An 18,852-nucleotide genomic window follows, 5' to 3' on the forward strand; every position below is an offset into this window, starting at 1 on the left:
CAAGCTGACCCAATAGTTGGCCTGAAGCTGCTTTCTTCTTAGACAGAGTGGCATTTCTCCTGTTTCTACCTGCAAAGAACATACCGGAGAGGATCGCACAGCTCCTGTACATATTCTAAGTAAAAATCTGTTATTTTTCCACATCGAGGCGTTCCCTGAAACTGTACGTGTACCTTTACGTGTACCTGTAACCTGTCCCAGCCTGGACTTTTGACTGTTTTATAATTCACAACAGTCTTGTGTGGACCTGCCTCTCAGATCATCGGGTCGATTGTCATGAATTGTAACTTTACACTGAATAAACATCATTCAAAAGTCAACCTGAGTGGTGAACTACCTGCCCCCTTACCAGCTGGAGTTTGCAGTGACCCTAACTGGACACTGGATCCCCTTACATTACTTCACATGGAGGTTGTCATTTACACTTATTAAGGTGCTGGCATTTACCTAAATATATCCAGTCTTTTGACACTCATTGTATGCTACTGTACTTTATACTTCTATTTATCTATAATTCAGAGGAGAGTATTGTATTTGTAACTTCACTACATATATTTGACAGCTGCAGTTACGGGTTACTTTGCAGAATAAGATCCCACGTGACGAATAGATCCGCTTATGAAATATATAACACGGTTAAAGATTAAACCGCTGGATCCTTTTCCACTCGTGACCTCAGTGGTGCTTCAGATGACTTCGGTTGAAAGCGGTTCCATTTCCTCTCTTGACCTTTTCACATTGTTTCATTTTCAGTAACTGTCTGAGGCCCAAAGAGGTCAATTTATCGAGTATTTCACAGCAAATTAAAGAGAAGGGGGAACGGTCATGAAAAAATATACAAAACTGTGTATAAAAGTTTGTTTTCTTCTTCCGTCTCTCCTATTATTTGTCTCATGCTTCCTAAGATTCATTTTAAGGTATTTTCTGTAGAATGAGTACTTTTAATTAGTAATTACTTACTTACTTTAGCAGAATTTTGGGTGCCGAATTTTTACACAATTGCACAATCACCACAACCAATTAGAAGTTCGAAGGAAACTGTCATGGATCAGCCACGCTCCAAGAAAGGCAAAGATCACCAAACAGGGAATGACATGGAAACCATCAGGGAAAACGTAGTCGTGGAAGACCGAGGCATACATAAAGAAGAGAGGTGGAGGCAGACATGAGGGCAGAGGGCTACACCTGGAGTACACTCACGAGCAATTGATGGCCTGTGCTCCATCACAGAGCTCAACTGTGATAGGTGACATTGTGGTACTGCTTCTTATACCTTGAATAACTATGAGTGCTAAGTGATGGCTGGCTCTGAGGGCTTCCTTCACCACTAAACTTGCCGCTTTACCTTCCAGAATAAAACCATTCATCAATGTTGAAACATGTATTTTGTGTTTGTGATACATTTCTGAATCTGTTACTATTCACACAATGCCTTCTATTTTAATGAAGTCTCGAAGAAACCCAGATTCATGTATTTTACAGTATATAAGATCACTTTATAAATGTTCTGTACATTTCTATATTTACATCACAACACAAAAGTCAATACAGTAATCGCTTTTTCACAGTTCAGTGTATCTTAAGCTTATGGAACATGTGCGTGAACACGCTTGATGCTGACACACACAGACAACACATCCAACACTGACATATAGGCTGGCCATGTAAAGCACAATCTGCTTATATAAGAATACTACAAAAAGTCGACATTGGGGAAATGTCAAGGTGCTCCCAGTGCAATGAGGCATACGGTTTAGTACTGGTGCGACATTTTTACTACAGTTTGGATCTGCTGGGTACCGATCATCGCAGCAGGAAAGAAGTGTCACTGGAGCCGTGATCTGCTCCTGTCACATCTGTTACCGCGTCTCCGTTCGCTTGACTAAAAGCGTCGCTTGACAAAAGAGGAGTGTCCACCGCAGGACATCTCAGGGAGGGATCAGCAGAGATCACCACCACGTAACGGCCATCGTCCTCCTCTTCCTCGTCCTCCAGGCTCCCATGAATGTCCGCGGTCACTACCGAATTTTCAGCCGCCTGGTGGCTGCAGGACGGTGACGAGCTGAACACAGGGTGTACTGCAGGAAGTGCTTCTCCGTCAGGGTCCTCTTCGGGAAAGCTGGTGTTAATGTAGATGATGTCCTCCCTGCTGAAGGACTCTGGAAGCTTCTCGGTGAGCTTTTCCAACATTTCTCGTAGTTGGGGGAAGAAGGGTCGGTCCAGTGGATCGGCCCTCCAGCAGCTGTACATGATCTCATACCTGGACACAAGGAAAGGAAATTACTTACTTTTCTAATTAATTACTATTCCTACCTTTTTTTTCATGAGCAAACACATATGGGGCGAACACATATGGAGACACTAAATTTCAACTTCTGCAAACACTTTTGCAAGTTTCATATCCATGTTGCTATTTCAAGGCAGATGATTGTGGTGAGCAAAACGAGCATGAGAGCCAAATCAAGGTGAAATTAAACAGGCAGGTACTCAACATCAGCATCTCAAATGAAAAACAACCCTGAGGTGCTCAAGTTCAGCATGTAGTGTGACAGAAAAAAGAGGTGACTACATGTCAGAATATATCAGTAAAGTGGAACCAAAGCTCCAATACATACAAGTGTCAGCGTTTTAACCACAAAGAATTTCAGGCCTTTCAAAGTGGAGAAGTGCGCTACATATGTTTAAATTGTTCATATAAGATGTTTCCACATTGACACCATTCCTGCACAGTTTACGCATACAACGTTTTAATTTTACAGTCCGTCGACTCAAATGTGGCCCCTCCAACCCAATTCAAACATCAGTGTCAAGAAGAGAAAACACTCACAGCTCATCCAAACAGTCTGTGGGCTGCTTCAGTCTCTGTCCTTCAAGAAGGTAGTCGTAAATCTCATGGTTCTGGACGCCAGGGTACGGCGTCATGCCCCGGGTAGCGATCTCCCACATGGTGACGCCGAAAGCCCACTGCATGACACAGAATATTAACATCAGACGATAACCCTGATCAACCCTTCAAATGTGCCGAATTGTTTTTAATCGCATCATCTGCATTTGTTACTGTGGTACACTACAAAACTGTGTGAACTGTAAATGTGACTGAACACACCTCTCTTAGTTTACACATTTCATTTCCACGTGGCCACAAACAATGGCTTCTTTTAAAAAAAATAAAATAAAAATCTTACGCTTCAGGAAATCGGATTTTTAAAGTCCTGAAATTGCAAAAGCAGGGAAGAATTCCAAAAAGCACAAAGTTCCAAAAGTTACCACACACTGATGAATGATGTGTGAAGACTGTCAAAGCAAAACCATTACATTCTGTGAAGAGGAAGGCTGAGCAACGGCTTAGTCAGCCCGCCAGTTTTTGTAATACAACAGACAGAATGAGGAGTCGGCTGTTGAAGAGCCGCGGTTTACTTTCTGACACGTTCACATATTTGCATACAATGACTGAAGACCGGCAGTAGAGAACAGACAGGAGCGGATGGAAGTAGGACTTACCACATCACTCTTCACAGTGAAAACTCTGTCTGCCAGACTCTCTACTGCGATCCATTTGACGGGCATTTTGGCGATCCGGCCCTGCCTGTAATAATCTCCGCTGTAGATCTTCTTGGACAACCCGAAGTCTGCCACGCACACTGTCATGTCGTCACGCAGCCTGTAAGACAAGAAAAACAAACGGATCAGACAAACTCGTCTAAAAGAGACTATAAAACGCTCTTGTATTCGCTACTTACATGCAGTTGCGAGCCGCCAGGTCACGATGCAGGAAGTTACGACCACTGAGATACTCCATCCCCAAAGCAATGTCCACCATGAACTTCAGGAGCGTCTGAGTGGGCAAGAACTGTATGGAGAAACAAACACACACAGTTATAAGTTAATATTGTTGAGGTTAATTTATTGCACATCAATGTTGATAGTAACTGGTTACAGGGGACGAGTTAAGTGTACCCAAATAACAACATAAATGTGTGTAGATGTGTAGAAGAATGCTTTCGTTAGACAGTATGTGCTTTAATTTTGACTGCTGTTTTTGATTAGCTTTCTTATTCAAATTCTCACCACCTCTCGTCAGCCACAGAAATCAATGTGCATTGCTCGCAGTGATTTGATTGGTTGATTCGATTGATATTTATGTACAAGGAAGACGAAGTCTCGATATGTTGTCTGCGATATTTTGTCATCGAGTAAGCCAGTGGTTTTCACCCCCTTTGACTGTGTGGCCAATCAGAACCAATGTGTACACACACTTACGGTACGGGCAATGTCAGGTAAAAACTACTCCCCAGCTTAATAATTTTCTTGTAGTTTTTTTTATAAACAACTATTTCGTGAGCCCGGGAATTTAACTGACACCCAGGTAGAGAACCAATGCAGTGGGCAACATATTTATGTTTTACTAAGTGATATTGCAATAAACTTACAATAATAAAATGTAATAACTTACATTACTTTGATGAATTAATTATTATAGTCATATTACTTATTACATTGTTAGCGGGGTAACTAGTCACTTGTAACCAATTACATTCCAAAAGTGACCTTCCTAAACACAGTTTATAATGTGTGTATTTCAGTGATTGGCTGAAATCTTACCAGTGGACTCTCTCCCAGGCGTGAGCGCAGCAGGAAGCTATGTAGGTCTCCATATTTCATGAACGGCAGGATAACCATGGGCTTGGGAAAGTGTCCCGTGCCTCCCTCCAAGCACACGCCTGAGGAAAATGAGTCAGTACACAGAATTAATTTATGGATGTGAAAATGAAAATGGGAACAGAGAGGGGGGATTTCTATAAAGAGGTAATGCATCACTCCTACCAAGCAGCTTGATGACATTAGGATGGTTGAAGTCTTTCATGCAGGCCGCCTCATTCAGGAACTCCTCGATCTCCCTTTGAGAGAAGCTTTCCACTGGGGAAAGAGAGGAAAGTTATCTTCTTGTTGTTTTACAGTTTAGAGATGATCAGATAAAGCGCTTTAATAACAGAAAGCTCACACTTCATGGTCTTCACAGCGACTTTCTCTGATGTTCCGTCTGGTTGTCTTAGATGTCCCTCCACCACGGAGCCAAATTCACCTGATCAAATGAAATCATAAACACTTCGCTACAACTCTGCGCAGAATTATTTGTGGTTTTCTGGATAACATCATGTGAATATGAGCGTTTCCCATGCCGCTCACTCACCTTCTCCAAGAATCTTCCCTACGTAGAGCAAGCTCCTCAAGACCATCACGTCCTGAAGTTTAGCCTGAAGCTCTGCGCTAATGCCGAGGTTCCCAACTGCAGACAGGACACAGTCAGGTTATTGCCTGCTGCCTTCGCCGGGACATAAATGTCTACGTGCATGTCATTAATATTGAAGAACATACGTGTCATTCCTATGGCTGAGCGATTATAGGATCTCTGGGGTTTGTACAGTACAGTTGGCTGCAGCTTTTCTCCACTTCCGATCAACCGCCTGCAGGGGGAGACAGGGAAAAAGAAAAAGGACAGGGATTCTGAACAACAAGCAAAACTAACCGTCATTACAGCTTTGCAATCACACACACACACAGGCTGAGACTAAAGAGCGAGGAAGCCCTCTGAGTGTACAGATACTGTTTTCCTATCAGAGCTGCAGCCTGTGACACATTCCCGTCCATATCCTGAATGGCAAGACTGAGTCACAGACTTCACAATAATGAATTCCATAGCCTGAACAGCTGGTTGTCATCCATCATCCAGCTGCACAGTTATTACTGGCCTCAGGTGCAGACAATGGTGATTAAGAGGAGGCAAAGGCAGTTTATTAACAGAGTGCGGAAGTCTTCAGTTGTTCAAGTCCCACCACAGTGAGCGACTGAAGAAAGATAACACAACACCCCCAGGCACCGATAAAAAATGAACTATGGCATCAAACAGCTTTTAAAGACAAACCGTGCAGAGAAAACAGGTCAGAAATACAGTGATTGGTATGAACTTCAAAAGATAAGACTTGGTTGATGAGTAAATCAACCCTGTGTTTGCGCAGAAGGTGAGTGGTTGTCAGCGTACCCCAGCCAAGAGTCAGGACTCCTGCTCCGGACACAGATGACCCCAGAGAGGACTAGCATCAGAAGACAGAAGCCGCACACCATGCCCAGCACAACGTAGAGAGAGTCTGGAACCCCGGTGTCAGGGCTGGACGATGGGGACACCACCGATTCTGAGAGCAGAGCAAGAAATGATCCAAGTTTGGAAAAGCAACATTAAGCAAACTGTCATGTTGAAAAAGTCCAAGATAACCCTGCCACGTCCAGTTGTGACCAGTCTAGCTCAAACGGGACTAAACCTAAGCGAGAGTCTGCAGCCATGCTAGCAGCTCTGTTAGGCTGAACGGAGGCACTGTGTTGCTTTGCGCTAAATGCTACTTTCAGGTTGTTAACATGCTCACAATGACAATACTAAGATGCTGATTTTCCTAATTAAAGTGGCCAACAAAACAGCTACCAATAAAAACAATGTGTTCTAGCTTAAAATACATGATAATAAACATGCTACAGAGTGCTACTGAGTAAAATAAATAAACATAGGATTAAACAAGATCTGAGATGGTGACTGCAAAGTCAAGTTCCCCTCGCTTTGTTTTTTTTCTATTTTCTATTCAACTTTATTCGTATTTGTCCGACTCTTTTTCCTGTGCTTGTTGGATCTTGAGCTGTCATAAAAAGGGAATTTCCCTGTTGTGGGATATACAAAGTCTATCTAATCTAAGTTTAAAGGTGCACTATGTAGGTTTGGGGAAAAAATTGAAATCAGGGGGGGAAATTCTTCATTGATCAACTTTGATGACTAAATAAACCATAATTAAACTTAATAAACTGTTCATACTGGTAACTAGGTTTATATTTGCAGGACTCTTCCAACAAGCCACAGTTCTAGTTCAAAAAGTGTTCTGGGGATGTTATTTCCTTTCTGAGGACAGCTTGTCAATTCAGTTATGAATATATATCAATCTAATCAATATTTGGCTGATGGGAATGCCTTTAGTGTTGCTGATAAACCAGAGTACTAGACAGAACAAGACTAGACAATGTGGACAACCAATTGCCACTAAATCCCAGAGCCATGCTACATGTTGTTGCTAAAAAATGCAAAGCCCTGATATGCACTGTATCTATTCACAGGGCAGTAATGTTATTCTAGTATGACACAATACATCAGCTGAGCTGTAACGGCCACATTATCAAGTTCCCAGATTAGGAGATAAATCAATAAAGCAGCTTACTGTTCTCTGGCACAAACAGCCACACTGGTGGGCTGACCATGCCGCTCCCTGCCTGTGTGCATGCGGCCACCTCCACACTGTAGGTCGAGTTGAATTCCTGCACTTCTACAAAGGCCACGGTGGCGTTTGTGTGGATCTGGAACAACACACAGCGGACATGATTCAGATGTGTCATGATGGGGTTAATCATTGTCTTTGGGGAGAGAAAGTTCAACCTGTTCACGATTCTAATGGAGGGACAGCAGATTTTCAAAAGAGGGGGACATTCTATTGGAAAAGCACGCTGAGGAACAGCTTGTACGTTTGTGCAACATCTCACAGCTGGCTTGGCAACTTTGGCCCATGTCACGTACTTTGTCTCACTGTGTCTCCTAATCCTTTTTTTTCCTCTTTGACACTTATTGCACTACAACATAAAAAAAAGGGCAATTATAAAGTCCCTTCCCTGCAGTCAGTTACAGTATAAAACCTTTATGAGAAACACAGAGGGAACTGTGCACTGGGGATTATATATTGAAACTCTCCTGAAAAGGGAAGGACACTCACTTTCTGGATAAGCTCATGTGCTGCAACGGGAGGGAACATGTGACAGACATAGTCCTGTATTTCACAACACCACACCGTAACATCTGGGGTTCCTCCGCTTTACCAACATGCTGACAGTCGGACTGGGCGGGCTGAACCCATGATTAACGGTCTATCTTGTCTGAAGCACCAAGCAGAGGGCAACATGTGGTTGGATGCAACACATTTTGGGAAACAACCTCAGATCTAAAAAGAAGATGACGGCACCGCAACCTCTACTGTGAAGCACAAAACTGAAGCGCGTAACAGCGACAGAATATTTGAAGAGGAATGGTTTATTTCACAATAAGGGAAAGGTGAGTCTGAGGATTTAACGAAGTTGCCTTTCTGCACATTTCCAGTCCTTTGTCATGACATCACTAACTGACTGAACAGCGCATGCGAGTATTTGGGTCTATAGTACACATCCCGTTGTATTCATATCCCCCTCAGTCTGTGATGACTCAAGGCCACATGCTGAAGCAAGAAAAACACTGAATAACAGTTTTTACACATCAGCTTCCCTTAAACACCACACAGACAGGAAGGACAGGAAACACACTATTGTACCAGAGAGCACTGATGCAGGAACAGAAGCACTATGATGCACAAACAGCATCATGGAATAATGCACCGGGCACTCGATGTATAGAAAAGAGGTTATTACTGAAGTAAACTGTGCTGTTTTTTAGAGTGTAGCCATGAAAAAAGGCACTTGTCATAAGTGACTTTCCCTGCCTTGTTGATGTCGAGAGAGTGGAAAAACTTTTGTTCACAGACAATAGGGGAAGCTGACCTCTTGTTCAGTGGGCAGGACAAGGGGAGGATCACATATTCCCAATATGCGAGACTCATTCTTTTCATATTTGTCAAACATGATGAGTCACTGTTATCAAGAATGATCAAAATACATCAGTTCTGAGGAAGCATAACTATTGTTCACACTACTTTATGTACGTGCCTGTATAGGGGAGACTATGCAATTAGTAGAACAGGCATGGCTATAATTTAATGATAAAATAATAATAATAATAATAATAATAATAATAATAATAATAATAATATGAAGAATGATAATTTCATATAGCACTATTCCACAAAGTGCTTCACAAGATAAAGTTGAAAACAAAAAATAAAAACAATATAAACACGGGATAAAATCAAGCTTAAAAAATGTCAACTGGCAAGATTATAAAGCCCAGGAACTTATCAAACCTTCATAAATGTGGTAAGACAAGTTTTAAATGACAGTAATAATACATCAAAACTAGTGGTATTTGATCTACTTGTTGTCTACTAATCTCATTTTATATTTATTTATCAAGCAGCATGCAGTATGTGGCAGCCAATTTCATTTAGCATATACACAAATATGTGTACCAGTAAGTAAGTGCTCATGCAGGTTTGCTCTATATAAATTAAACATTTTGGGAAATATTAAAGTGGGCTCTGTGGAACCTCTGTGTTGTGCAGGAAGCCAGTCATCTGTTTATGTTAGCGGGCTCCATTTTTCACCTAAAATTAGCCTGTGTTGATCTCCGTTAGCGGAGTGGAGAGAGGCATCCGAGAACGTTTATCAAGCCCAAAAGAAATCCAGCAGTCCAGCGGCATAATTACATCTTTAACAAATCGTCCACAGGGTTGAGTGTAAATAATCTATTATTACTGTTTGTGATTGTATCTCAGCGATAACAGCCTCACTGTTTCCTGTTTGTTCTATTCAAAGAGTGTGTCAGACTGAACTGAACCTTTCTTACTGCTGCTGCCACCTCATGTTTCATCACTTGAAGGCTTTTATTGTGAAGGGGTCACAGGAGATGCTGGGCATTTGTCATTTTTACGTGGAGTAGTACTGACTCACACCTGCTGATACTAGGGTAACCATCACTCTGGTTTGAAATGAGTGATAATGTTAAATGAATTACTCTTCATTCCTCGTTTTTCAAATATATATTTTGTAAAAAAAACGAAGTCATCGTGACAGCCACATAAACCATGAGACTTCTTTTGATTATTCCCAATAACAGCAAAAGCAAGAGGCTAAAAACGTGACGCCGACAAGCTCACCGTGTTCACTTGCGCATTGTGTCTGACAATGACGTCATAGCCACGCAGGATGCCGTTTATCTTGTCTTCTGGGGGAGGTCTCCAGCTGATCACCAGCCACGACTCGTTCTGCTGCACTGTGACGTTTCTGGGAAAAACTGATGGCACTGAAAATGTGACAAGAAATGGGGAACAGAGAAGTTAAGACATCATCAAAAGCGGTAAACTACATCAAGAGACTTCATAAAAGATGCCAACCTATAACAGAAATGGGAAAGAGAAAGTACGACCTCTGAAATCTTTGATTACAGTTTGGTATGTGGTCATTTCCTGGCATAGTTGGAATCTTTCAACTAAAATATCCCCAGCGGTGACTTTAGGAAGGAAATTGAAAGCAGCTCCACCCAGTAAGGACTTTGTGTTTTCTCAGAGAGACCGCTCCTATTTCCTATGTGACCCTTCAGGAAAACAACGGCGATTTTGGTGGATATGACACTTTTGTGATTGGGACTTGCCATGAGCAAAGCTGGTAGTTGCACAACGTCCGTGAATTCCAATTATTGTGAACTGCCACTGTAAGGAGGCTTACACTAAGCACGTTTTGGATGGGAAAGTAGTAGGATAATTATACGGTCCTACTCTCCTGAAGCCATAACATGAATCTGCTATGATGAGAGGGAAGGGGGATCATAACACAGAGGGTTCCACTTTTATATAAACACACTAGGTGGTGCTTAAGGCAGAGAAACATTCTCAGCCTTCTGAATTCAAACAGCCAGACACACGGGAATGTGCTGGAAAGGATCAGATTAAGGATTACGTTCTCATTTATCTGCTGAAATTGCAACCCTAACTGCAAACAATATCCAATTTGCAAACTGTTCCAAGGTTCCTGCAGTAGTCACACACCTCCCTCTGTGGTGTTGCTCTGGATCCACATGGAGAGCGGCGAGGCTCCCACCTCATTGCTGCAGGAAACACTCAAGTTGTACCACGTCATCGCCTTAAGCCCGGGGACTTCATACTGGAAGGGCGGAACTGTGACGTTGATGAACCGGGTGTTCGTCACCTCCCCTCTCCTCCGACTCACTTCTTTGACCTTAGAGGGAACAGGAGGGAAATTCATTCAGTCACATCCATTCATAAAAATCTTAGCATGCTAACCAGCTAAGCTGAGCCCCTCCCAGTCCAAAGCTCCTGTGCTAGCAGTGTAAGCATCACCTCTCCCCTGGGCGCTCCAAGCTCAGCGTCCGGACCGCTAGCTGCACGGCTAACTGAGCAAACTAGCTAATAGCAGCAGTAAGTAGCTGTTACTCTGGTGATATGCTGCTCCCTATTTGTTTGGAGTATGAATTCAAGGTAGCTGACTCTTACATGTTGCACCTTTATGCAACGGTGCTGTTTGCACTGATGTGGAGCTTACCCGGATGTGGCACAGAGTTAGTGGAGAGAAACCATCATGTCCAGGGCTCCAGCTCAACATCAACTTATCGGGCTTCCTCTCCATCACAGTAACGTCAGACACAGGGCTGGGCAGCACTGCAAAACACAATAACAAACTTTATTGACTCTCTAGCCTGGAAGCACATCGGCTTGCAGAGCATGAAAACCTCCTGGAATGTGTTACAGCCCCCAGAAGCCCCATCTTTACCTTTGATGTTGATATTAGCTTCTCTGGAGGTGGTGACACCCTTCTGGTTGTGAGCTTCACAGCTGAACTGAGTGTACTTGTCCACACCTGCAATTGACACATTGGAGATAAGGAACATGTAGCACTTCCATTGTCGTATGCATTCAAAACAACCATTCCTCAAGGTCAGGATAGTGTTGAATATTTGGACACATCAGGGCGTTATCTTTCACCAGTGGGGAAAAATATGAGCCGGATAGGCACATTCTCACCAGTTCAAAACTAACAGATTCCTCCCTTTGTAAACGGTCATCCTGGGGGAAAAGTGCCATGTCAGCCTCAATGGAGAAGCGAGACTTAAACTGACACCAAAAAAAAACACATTTTGTGACTCAATCTTCATTATATGTCAAAAGTTCACACAGCTCAAATCGAGCCTCTCCAGTGTGATGTACTGTGGCAGCGACCCTCTCGCTGGCTCTCTTTTCCTGGACGCACAATTCCCGTCTTTCAACGACAGCAGATCTGCCCAGTTAGAATGGGACTGCGACAGCTGCTAAATAATGTCCCCTTTGTGCTCTGTTTTCCAGTGTCTCTATCTCGGAAACCTCTGCACAAATCTGATCACACAGCAGCCTGTGAGAGACAACTGGAACCGAGCTTGGGATGTTTTGTTTACATTCTGCAGAGTACCGCGACCTCATAAGATCGCTCTCCCCTGTGCAGGAGCACCAGGGTAAAGAGTGCTGTGCTTTGCACACAAACCCTGGCTGCAGTAGGTTTGTTTGCACAAAGATAGAACCCGACTTTAATCAGGTCGGACTGCATCATTTCTAAGTTACATTCAGATGAGCAAACCATCTAATATAAACTTTACACCACACATATTGAAACTAACCAATTTAAACTCTGGGAGAAATGTGCAAAGACAGGAGCACATTTCCAGCCAAGCTGTGCAAATGTAATTACCACATGCCTCATTTCAAACTGCATGGCAAACAGATGGTGTGGGCACATGCAGCGGGAACTGAGCAGGTTTGACTTTCCTCCCGAATGGAACTGCTCATTCTTATATAACGTTACTAAAGAGCAAAGGGACAATGGGAAGGAGCCAAGTTAGGAAATGTCACACCACTGGCTCATTTTCCTAAAACGGAGATATTCCCAAAACGTTTAAGTCTTCAGAATTCAGCTCCTATTGTGCGGAAACATTACTGCATTGTTGTCTGCTTCTTGCGGCTATAGTCATGTTATGATGAACCACAATGTCAACAACCACTTCTCCAATAGCACCAGTAGCATAATTCACCACATATAAAGAAGAGCTAAAAAGGCTACTGCTGACAGAGCTTTGTTGAGTGTGAGAGAGCAACACCTGTTTGCATGTAATTAGCATTATTATGAAATTGCATGTTTCCAAAACACTGTGCTAAAACCTTTATGTGACTGCAGAGAGGTGGAGAAGAAGTAGTTGCATAACTTGATCCTTCATCCCCAAAAACTCTTTAAAATGCTTTAAAAGTGACATTTTTTGGGAGTTACTACTAGAAGAGGTTTACATGCTTTAATTCTCAAACTGTCCAGTGCTGCAGCTCTGTATTCCCCCTCTCTCTGAAACGCTCTGTTTTAGCTCCTGTCTCTTTAAGGACCACCCTCCCAAATACCCAGTCTGCTCTGATTGGTCAGCTAACACACGCCTGACCCCAACAACAGAGCAGCGGTGCAAATTCATTCTTATATGTCCAACTAGCGCCGGGCATCAATTATGCAAATGCATGACATGGCTACGAAGAGTGAAGTCACAGAGTCGCAGAGTTAAAAGTGGGACTACTGACGAGGCTTTTCAGATTAAGTGTTTTCTGTGGGAGAGAGGAGCTTCTGCTGGTGCGGACTTTGACCTTTTCAAGATCTTTTACGAGAACAAAAATATATAAAACTCTGAAGGAAAGAGAAAAGAACAACATGACTATCCCTTGAGGTCAAAGTCACAGAGATTCATCAGAGGGAGACTCAAGCTCTTGGCTCTTTAAACGCGCACAGTACTTTTAAGTTGTATACTTTCTGGAAAAAGGAAATGAAGAGTTCAATCGCTCGCATTTCTGCTTTCACTGTACTTGGCAAGTATATCAAAATAAAAAGCAACAGCACTGTGGAGAAAAACTAGAGGAGTGAGCCACTCGAATGGAAACGTGAAATTATACCGGGAAGTGTTCCAGCTTGCAGAGCCGCCTGAGATCTCTGTGTTATTTTTCCATATTTTTATATTCAGACAGCAAATATAGCTGAACTTCTCTGTCAGGTTACAACTTAACGTTCTCGCTGTGTATTACTGCGTGCCACATTTAGACTCTCAGTTTTTGTGTGTGTGTTTTCAAAGCTAACCTTCCCACCATAAACTGGATCTCATGCTGCTGTCCTGAGTCAGATGTGGACAAGTGGGCTCTCCATGACCCACATTAAAACCTCATCAACTTCTCTACTTCTGTAACAAGGTACAATACCATGATTTCATCTAATACGAGTGCCAAGTGCACATTAATGACTTTCCGAAAATAAAACCAACCATCATTCGCCACTCCACATAACAGAGGCTGAGTTTAAAGCTTTAGTGGGGGAAAGGAGCCCCTCGACTCACAGTATGCTGCGGAATGGTTTTACACCGTTTTATTGTGCCAATATTTGGTCCTGCACACAGCTCTGCTAGCCTGCCAGCCTCGGTGTCCAGCCCCTCCCTGCTGGGTAGTGGGCCGCCCAGTGAATGAGGTCTTTGTCCCCGGAGCCAACCCCCGAACAGACTCCCTGTGCAGCCCCCCCATCTCCTAACTGCCCAGGCCCTTGCACACGCTGGACCAAAGGCAAGCACAGCTCTGAACCTTTAACCCCTCCGCTTCAGGCGGTATCAACACCCACTGAAATGCTAAGCCCGCGGCGGGCATAAAATGAAAGGGTTAGAGCACGCACGGTCAAAATGTTATGCTTCTAATAACTAATGTTTGCTTTCAAGAAGAAGGAAGGCCATGAAGGAAGAGTCTCGTCAACAATTCCTATAGTTTTCTAAATGCTATACTTTCGATAATATTCCGTGTTTATCTTAGAATAGAACATGGAACTCAAAGCTGAACTGATATTCTTATGGATAGTCTTGCACTTCAACAATCATCATATTTGCTGAGCATTCAGCTGATCAATTGACAAATTAAAGTTATTTTTTGGTTTCAGCTCATCAAATGTGAACATCTGTAGTTTTCATATTCGTCTGCATTAATAAACTCAATATCTATGGGTTTATAACACGATGACGACAAGATAACGAGAACACAGGATGGCTCCGGCCTGGAGCGTCTCTTGGCAGTAACTTCCTGGCCTGGTTACCTTGCAAATGGTCTTAATTGTCATACCTCTGTGATACAGGGTGGCTGTTTACCCTGGCTGACCACCTGCTGGCTGCAGGTACATAATTTGCCTCAGAGACATGAGAGTGGTATCAATCTTCTCATCTAATTCTTGAAAGTGCATTTCCCCAAATCAGTTGCATTCCCACTGTTTGCTTATTTCCCACGTCTCATTGTCCTCAGTACACAGTTAGCAAAGTGGTGTTACCGAAAGTACTGACCATGCGTGAATGACCGCAGTTAACCATTGAGCACTGGGGGGACTGTGGGGGTAAAACTCAACGCAGTAAGCAGAGTACAGATGCTGAGGCAGCAGAGACGAGGCAGAATAGAAACCACCGACAATGTGGTGCGAGCTCAGTGAGACCCGCTCCGCGCTTCGTCACCGTAATCAGACAGCCACATGTGTCGACGACTGTTTCCACATTCGATCACAAGAGGAAGTAAAACAAATTAATCCAGTAAATGACTTTTACAACTTTTTTTACAAGACGGAAGCTCTTCTAGTAAAAAAAAAAAGAGGCTCTTAATTGGAAATTACTTCTGCAGCTCCTCCGACACATCAGACGGATCAAGGCACACAGCATGAATCTCACTTTAGTGTGATCGCACGTCCTCTGCGTCTTTCTGTCCGATACGAGCCGTCATTCAGACTTTTGCTGAGCCGTATTACGATCGCCCATTGGCCAGGCTGTAAGGAGCATGGCAAGAAACGCCACTTCACCTCGAGAGTAACAGGCGGGAGAGCAGGAAGGAGAATCAGGCGATCTCAGTGAAACTCATATTCACTGTATGTGTGAGCAAGAGAGAGGTGAAGAATGCGTGGTTGGTGCCTCACCTGACACAGTGTAGTTGCTGGGAGAGCTGTGAAAGTCGCTATCAGCTATTCCGTCGCGGAGCCAGCGGATTTGAACAGGATCTGGGGGTCCCACCGCCACACATGTCAGCGTGAAATTTGCGTTTCTTGTTACGTTCCTGTCCTCCGGTTGATGCATAAACGTCGGCAGGCCTACAGACGGACACAAGATGTGTCAGGAAAAATGCGGATGCCCCTAAGATGTATCGAATGCTTGCATCATGCTTAAACTCACCTTCCACCTCGAGGACGATTGGCCTAGACTCGACCATTTTGGTGTTGATGCTCAGTCTGCAGCAATAGTCCCCAGCATCCACTCGCTGCACATGGGTAATGCTGAAAAACAGTACAGGGAGACATTTCAATCTCTGCTATCAGCCTACCACATAACGTTTCACCTCTAAGTCTTACATACCTGACAGTAGACAGGAGAGTCGCGACCCCGTCTGTGATGGTCTGCAGCTCGTTGATCACCACCTGGTTGTTTCCTGCCAGTTCCTGGCCGTTCTTCACCCACGCGATGGCGGCCTCCTGCCTGGCATCAGGGATGTCGATGGAGCAGTTGAATTTTGCCTCATGGCCCTCCGACAGCTGGATAAGGCCTACGGTGGGCTTGAAGTGCAGCCCCCTGAGCTGATCCGGGGTCAGATAATACCTTGGAACATGGACCGGTATCACAATAGGCTCAGAAGTCCTGGTGGGACGGTGGATCCGACTCGGATAATGCTGAGCTGTTCACAGAGAGAGGTGTTGGACATATGTTACACTGACTAGAGCTGCAATGACCAGTCCATCAAAAGTAAATCAGCTGCCAACTATTTTGGAAACTGATTCATTAAGTCATTTTTCAATCAAAAATGTCAAACGTTTGCTGGTTCCAGCTTTTTAAATTCAAGTATTTGGTCTGTTGATTGTACAAAAGAAGCAACTTGACGCTGTCACTTGGGGCTCTTGAAAATTGTGATGAGCATTTTTCATAGTTTTCTGACATTTTATACACAAAATGATTTAATGATTGTGAATAATCAGCAGCACAAGTGTAATTTACACTGGGGACGCTGGGGACATGTCCCCACCACTTTTCGAAATGACTGATTTTGTCCCCATAACTTTTTAAAAGCGTTATTTTTTGAAAATATTTTGCTGTAGCTTGCATTTCCAAGAAATGAGAACGCTTCACTTTCCACCAACACCTACTGAAACTGGCAGTGAAATTAGCACAAACTTTTCAACTCAGGATGTGAAAATGTACAGTTTACTATAAAATGAGGATAAGCCACACGGGGTCGCACAGATACACCATGAGCAGGAAAAGTGTTATTCCTCATAAGATCACAGATGTGATCAGCGAATACTGTCAAATCAGAATACAATACATCAGATGGACTGATCAGATAGCATGTCTAGTTAGACTATCCTTCTCAACAGCATCAATGACTAGTCATCACCACTGTTCAACAGAAAGTGACGCCCCTGTTTAGCAGATCAGTCCACAAGTAATCACTATTGCAGCTCCAATACTGACCGATGCAATGTCGGCAGCAGACTCACTGACAAATACGGTTTCTGCTTTACAAAAAATATCGTTTCTTTTAATGTTGAGCTTTGATCCTAAATGTTCTACCTGGGAGGTCTGAGATGATCAGCGTCACAGATTTGTGATCCAGCGACAACTGTTCCTTTCTCAAATAAATGACCATCGCAATAAATCATTATAAAAGGTCAACAAAAAAAAGTGAACAATGTCAAAATAGCTCAGAGGCTAAAGGTGGCATCTTTAGATCCATTATTTCTTCAACCAAAACTCAATAATACTGATCAACTTATTAAAATAAAAGTAAAATAAAGGATCAGCCAGCTTACAGGTTTTCATAATAACTGTAAAACACTAGTAAATATTCATTCTTTGCATTTACATTAACAGTTAATGGAATTGGTTAACCCTCTAGTGAGCCAAACATGTCATCATGGGCGAGGATGTTATTTGGTTTCAGAGGAAGATAATGTCAGAGCAGTTCGCACCACATGTTCCACAAAGGTTCAGAGAGGAGGGAAGAGGTCTGCCAATTTTCACACAACAAATCTTAGTGGAGCTGTGGCATATTTAAATATCAGGGCATTTCTCATAGCCTCAGGTTAGGAACTTCTTTCTAATACACAACATGTGAAATTATCACTTGTGTTAATCGGTATCAGACACCAGAAGCAGGAAAATGATCAATTATTGGAATGGGCTGAAAAAACACTGTGCATCTTTAATTAAAACGATATAAACAAACTTGAACTGATGTTTTTTTGTTTGTGCTTTACTGATCATCAAAGGATTGCTTATCATTTTCTGTTTTTGTGCTGACATCTCAGCTCTCAGTTTTGATGAAAAAACAAACAGATCAGATGTAGTTGTCACAACATTTGTTCTAAACGGGCCACAGACTAAAAAACAAAGTTTAGTCCACTGAATGTTTTCATCACATGTTTCTCGACCAGATGGCATTTTGAGGTGTTTTTCTGTCACCACTCCAGACCACAACCGACTGAACCACATTTAACGACTATAATTTAAAGAAGCAGCAGTCAGATACACAGTCAGGATTTATTTATTTTTTCTTGTTTAAAGAACTTTGTTGCAAGTCTACGCAGACATTCTTGAGGCTCTCCATAGGTATTTAAATGTGCTCCAGCTGCAGGGCGCACAGCTTGAGCCTGAGTCTTCACTGAGGGACATGAAGGTGGGAAAACAGAGACAGAGACGACTCACCGTCAGCCGGACTCCACACGATAATAACCGATAGAAAAACTCCAAACCAGCCCAGAGTTGACTTCTTTGCCATGACCAAAAGTCTGAGCTCCTCTCTGCTGCTGCTGCTCTCTGACCCGCAACAAACGGTCCAATAAACTTTGTGATTCTGAGCGGATCGTGCGGGACCCGAGCTCTTTAACTCCCGACAGTAACCAGCATCACCCGCTAGAGTGGCTCCTGATCCGCCTGTGTGAGGAGCTGCTGCTGACCCGGGATCAGATTCAGATGGAGAAGTTTACTTTTCCCGACGTCAGAGGAGGGATCCCATGAAGGCGGGACTGACGGACTGACTGACAGACAGATTGTAAATA

At 43.2% G+C, this 18,852-nt stretch overlaps 1 protein-coding gene across 1 annotated transcript; it reads right to left on the reverse strand.

The window, feature by feature from the left end:
* Positions 1-1,414: 1,414 nt before the first annotated feature.
* mertka (c-mer proto-oncogene tyrosine kinase a) lies at positions 1,415-18,751 on the reverse strand. Its single transcript, XM_030442874.1, has 19 exons — positions 18,500-18,751; positions 16,157-16,472; positions 15,977-16,077; positions 15,724-15,894; positions 11,515-11,601; positions 11,287-11,402; positions 10,773-10,962; positions 9,885-10,030; positions 7,254-7,389; positions 6,041-6,191; positions 5,377-5,465; positions 5,192-5,287; positions 5,003-5,083; positions 4,825-4,917; positions 4,603-4,721; positions 3,741-3,850; positions 3,502-3,661; positions 2,828-2,964; positions 1,415-2,260 (listed from the first exon to the last, which is right to left on the reverse strand). Exons 1-19 carry the CDS (start codon positions 18,570-18,572, stop codon positions 1,804-1,806), a joined length of 2,829 nt encoding a protein of 942 aa, XP_030298734.1. The 5' UTR covers positions 18,573-18,751; the 3' UTR covers positions 1,415-1,803.
* Between the last annotated feature and the right edge of the window lie 101 nt (positions 18,752-18,852).

Source organism: Sparus aurata, chromosome 15 (genome assembly GCF_900880675.1).
Source record: "Sparus aurata chromosome 15, fSpaAur1.1, whole genome shotgun sequence".
NCBI lineage: Eukaryota > Metazoa > Chordata > Actinopteri > Spariformes > Sparidae > Sparus > Sparus aurata.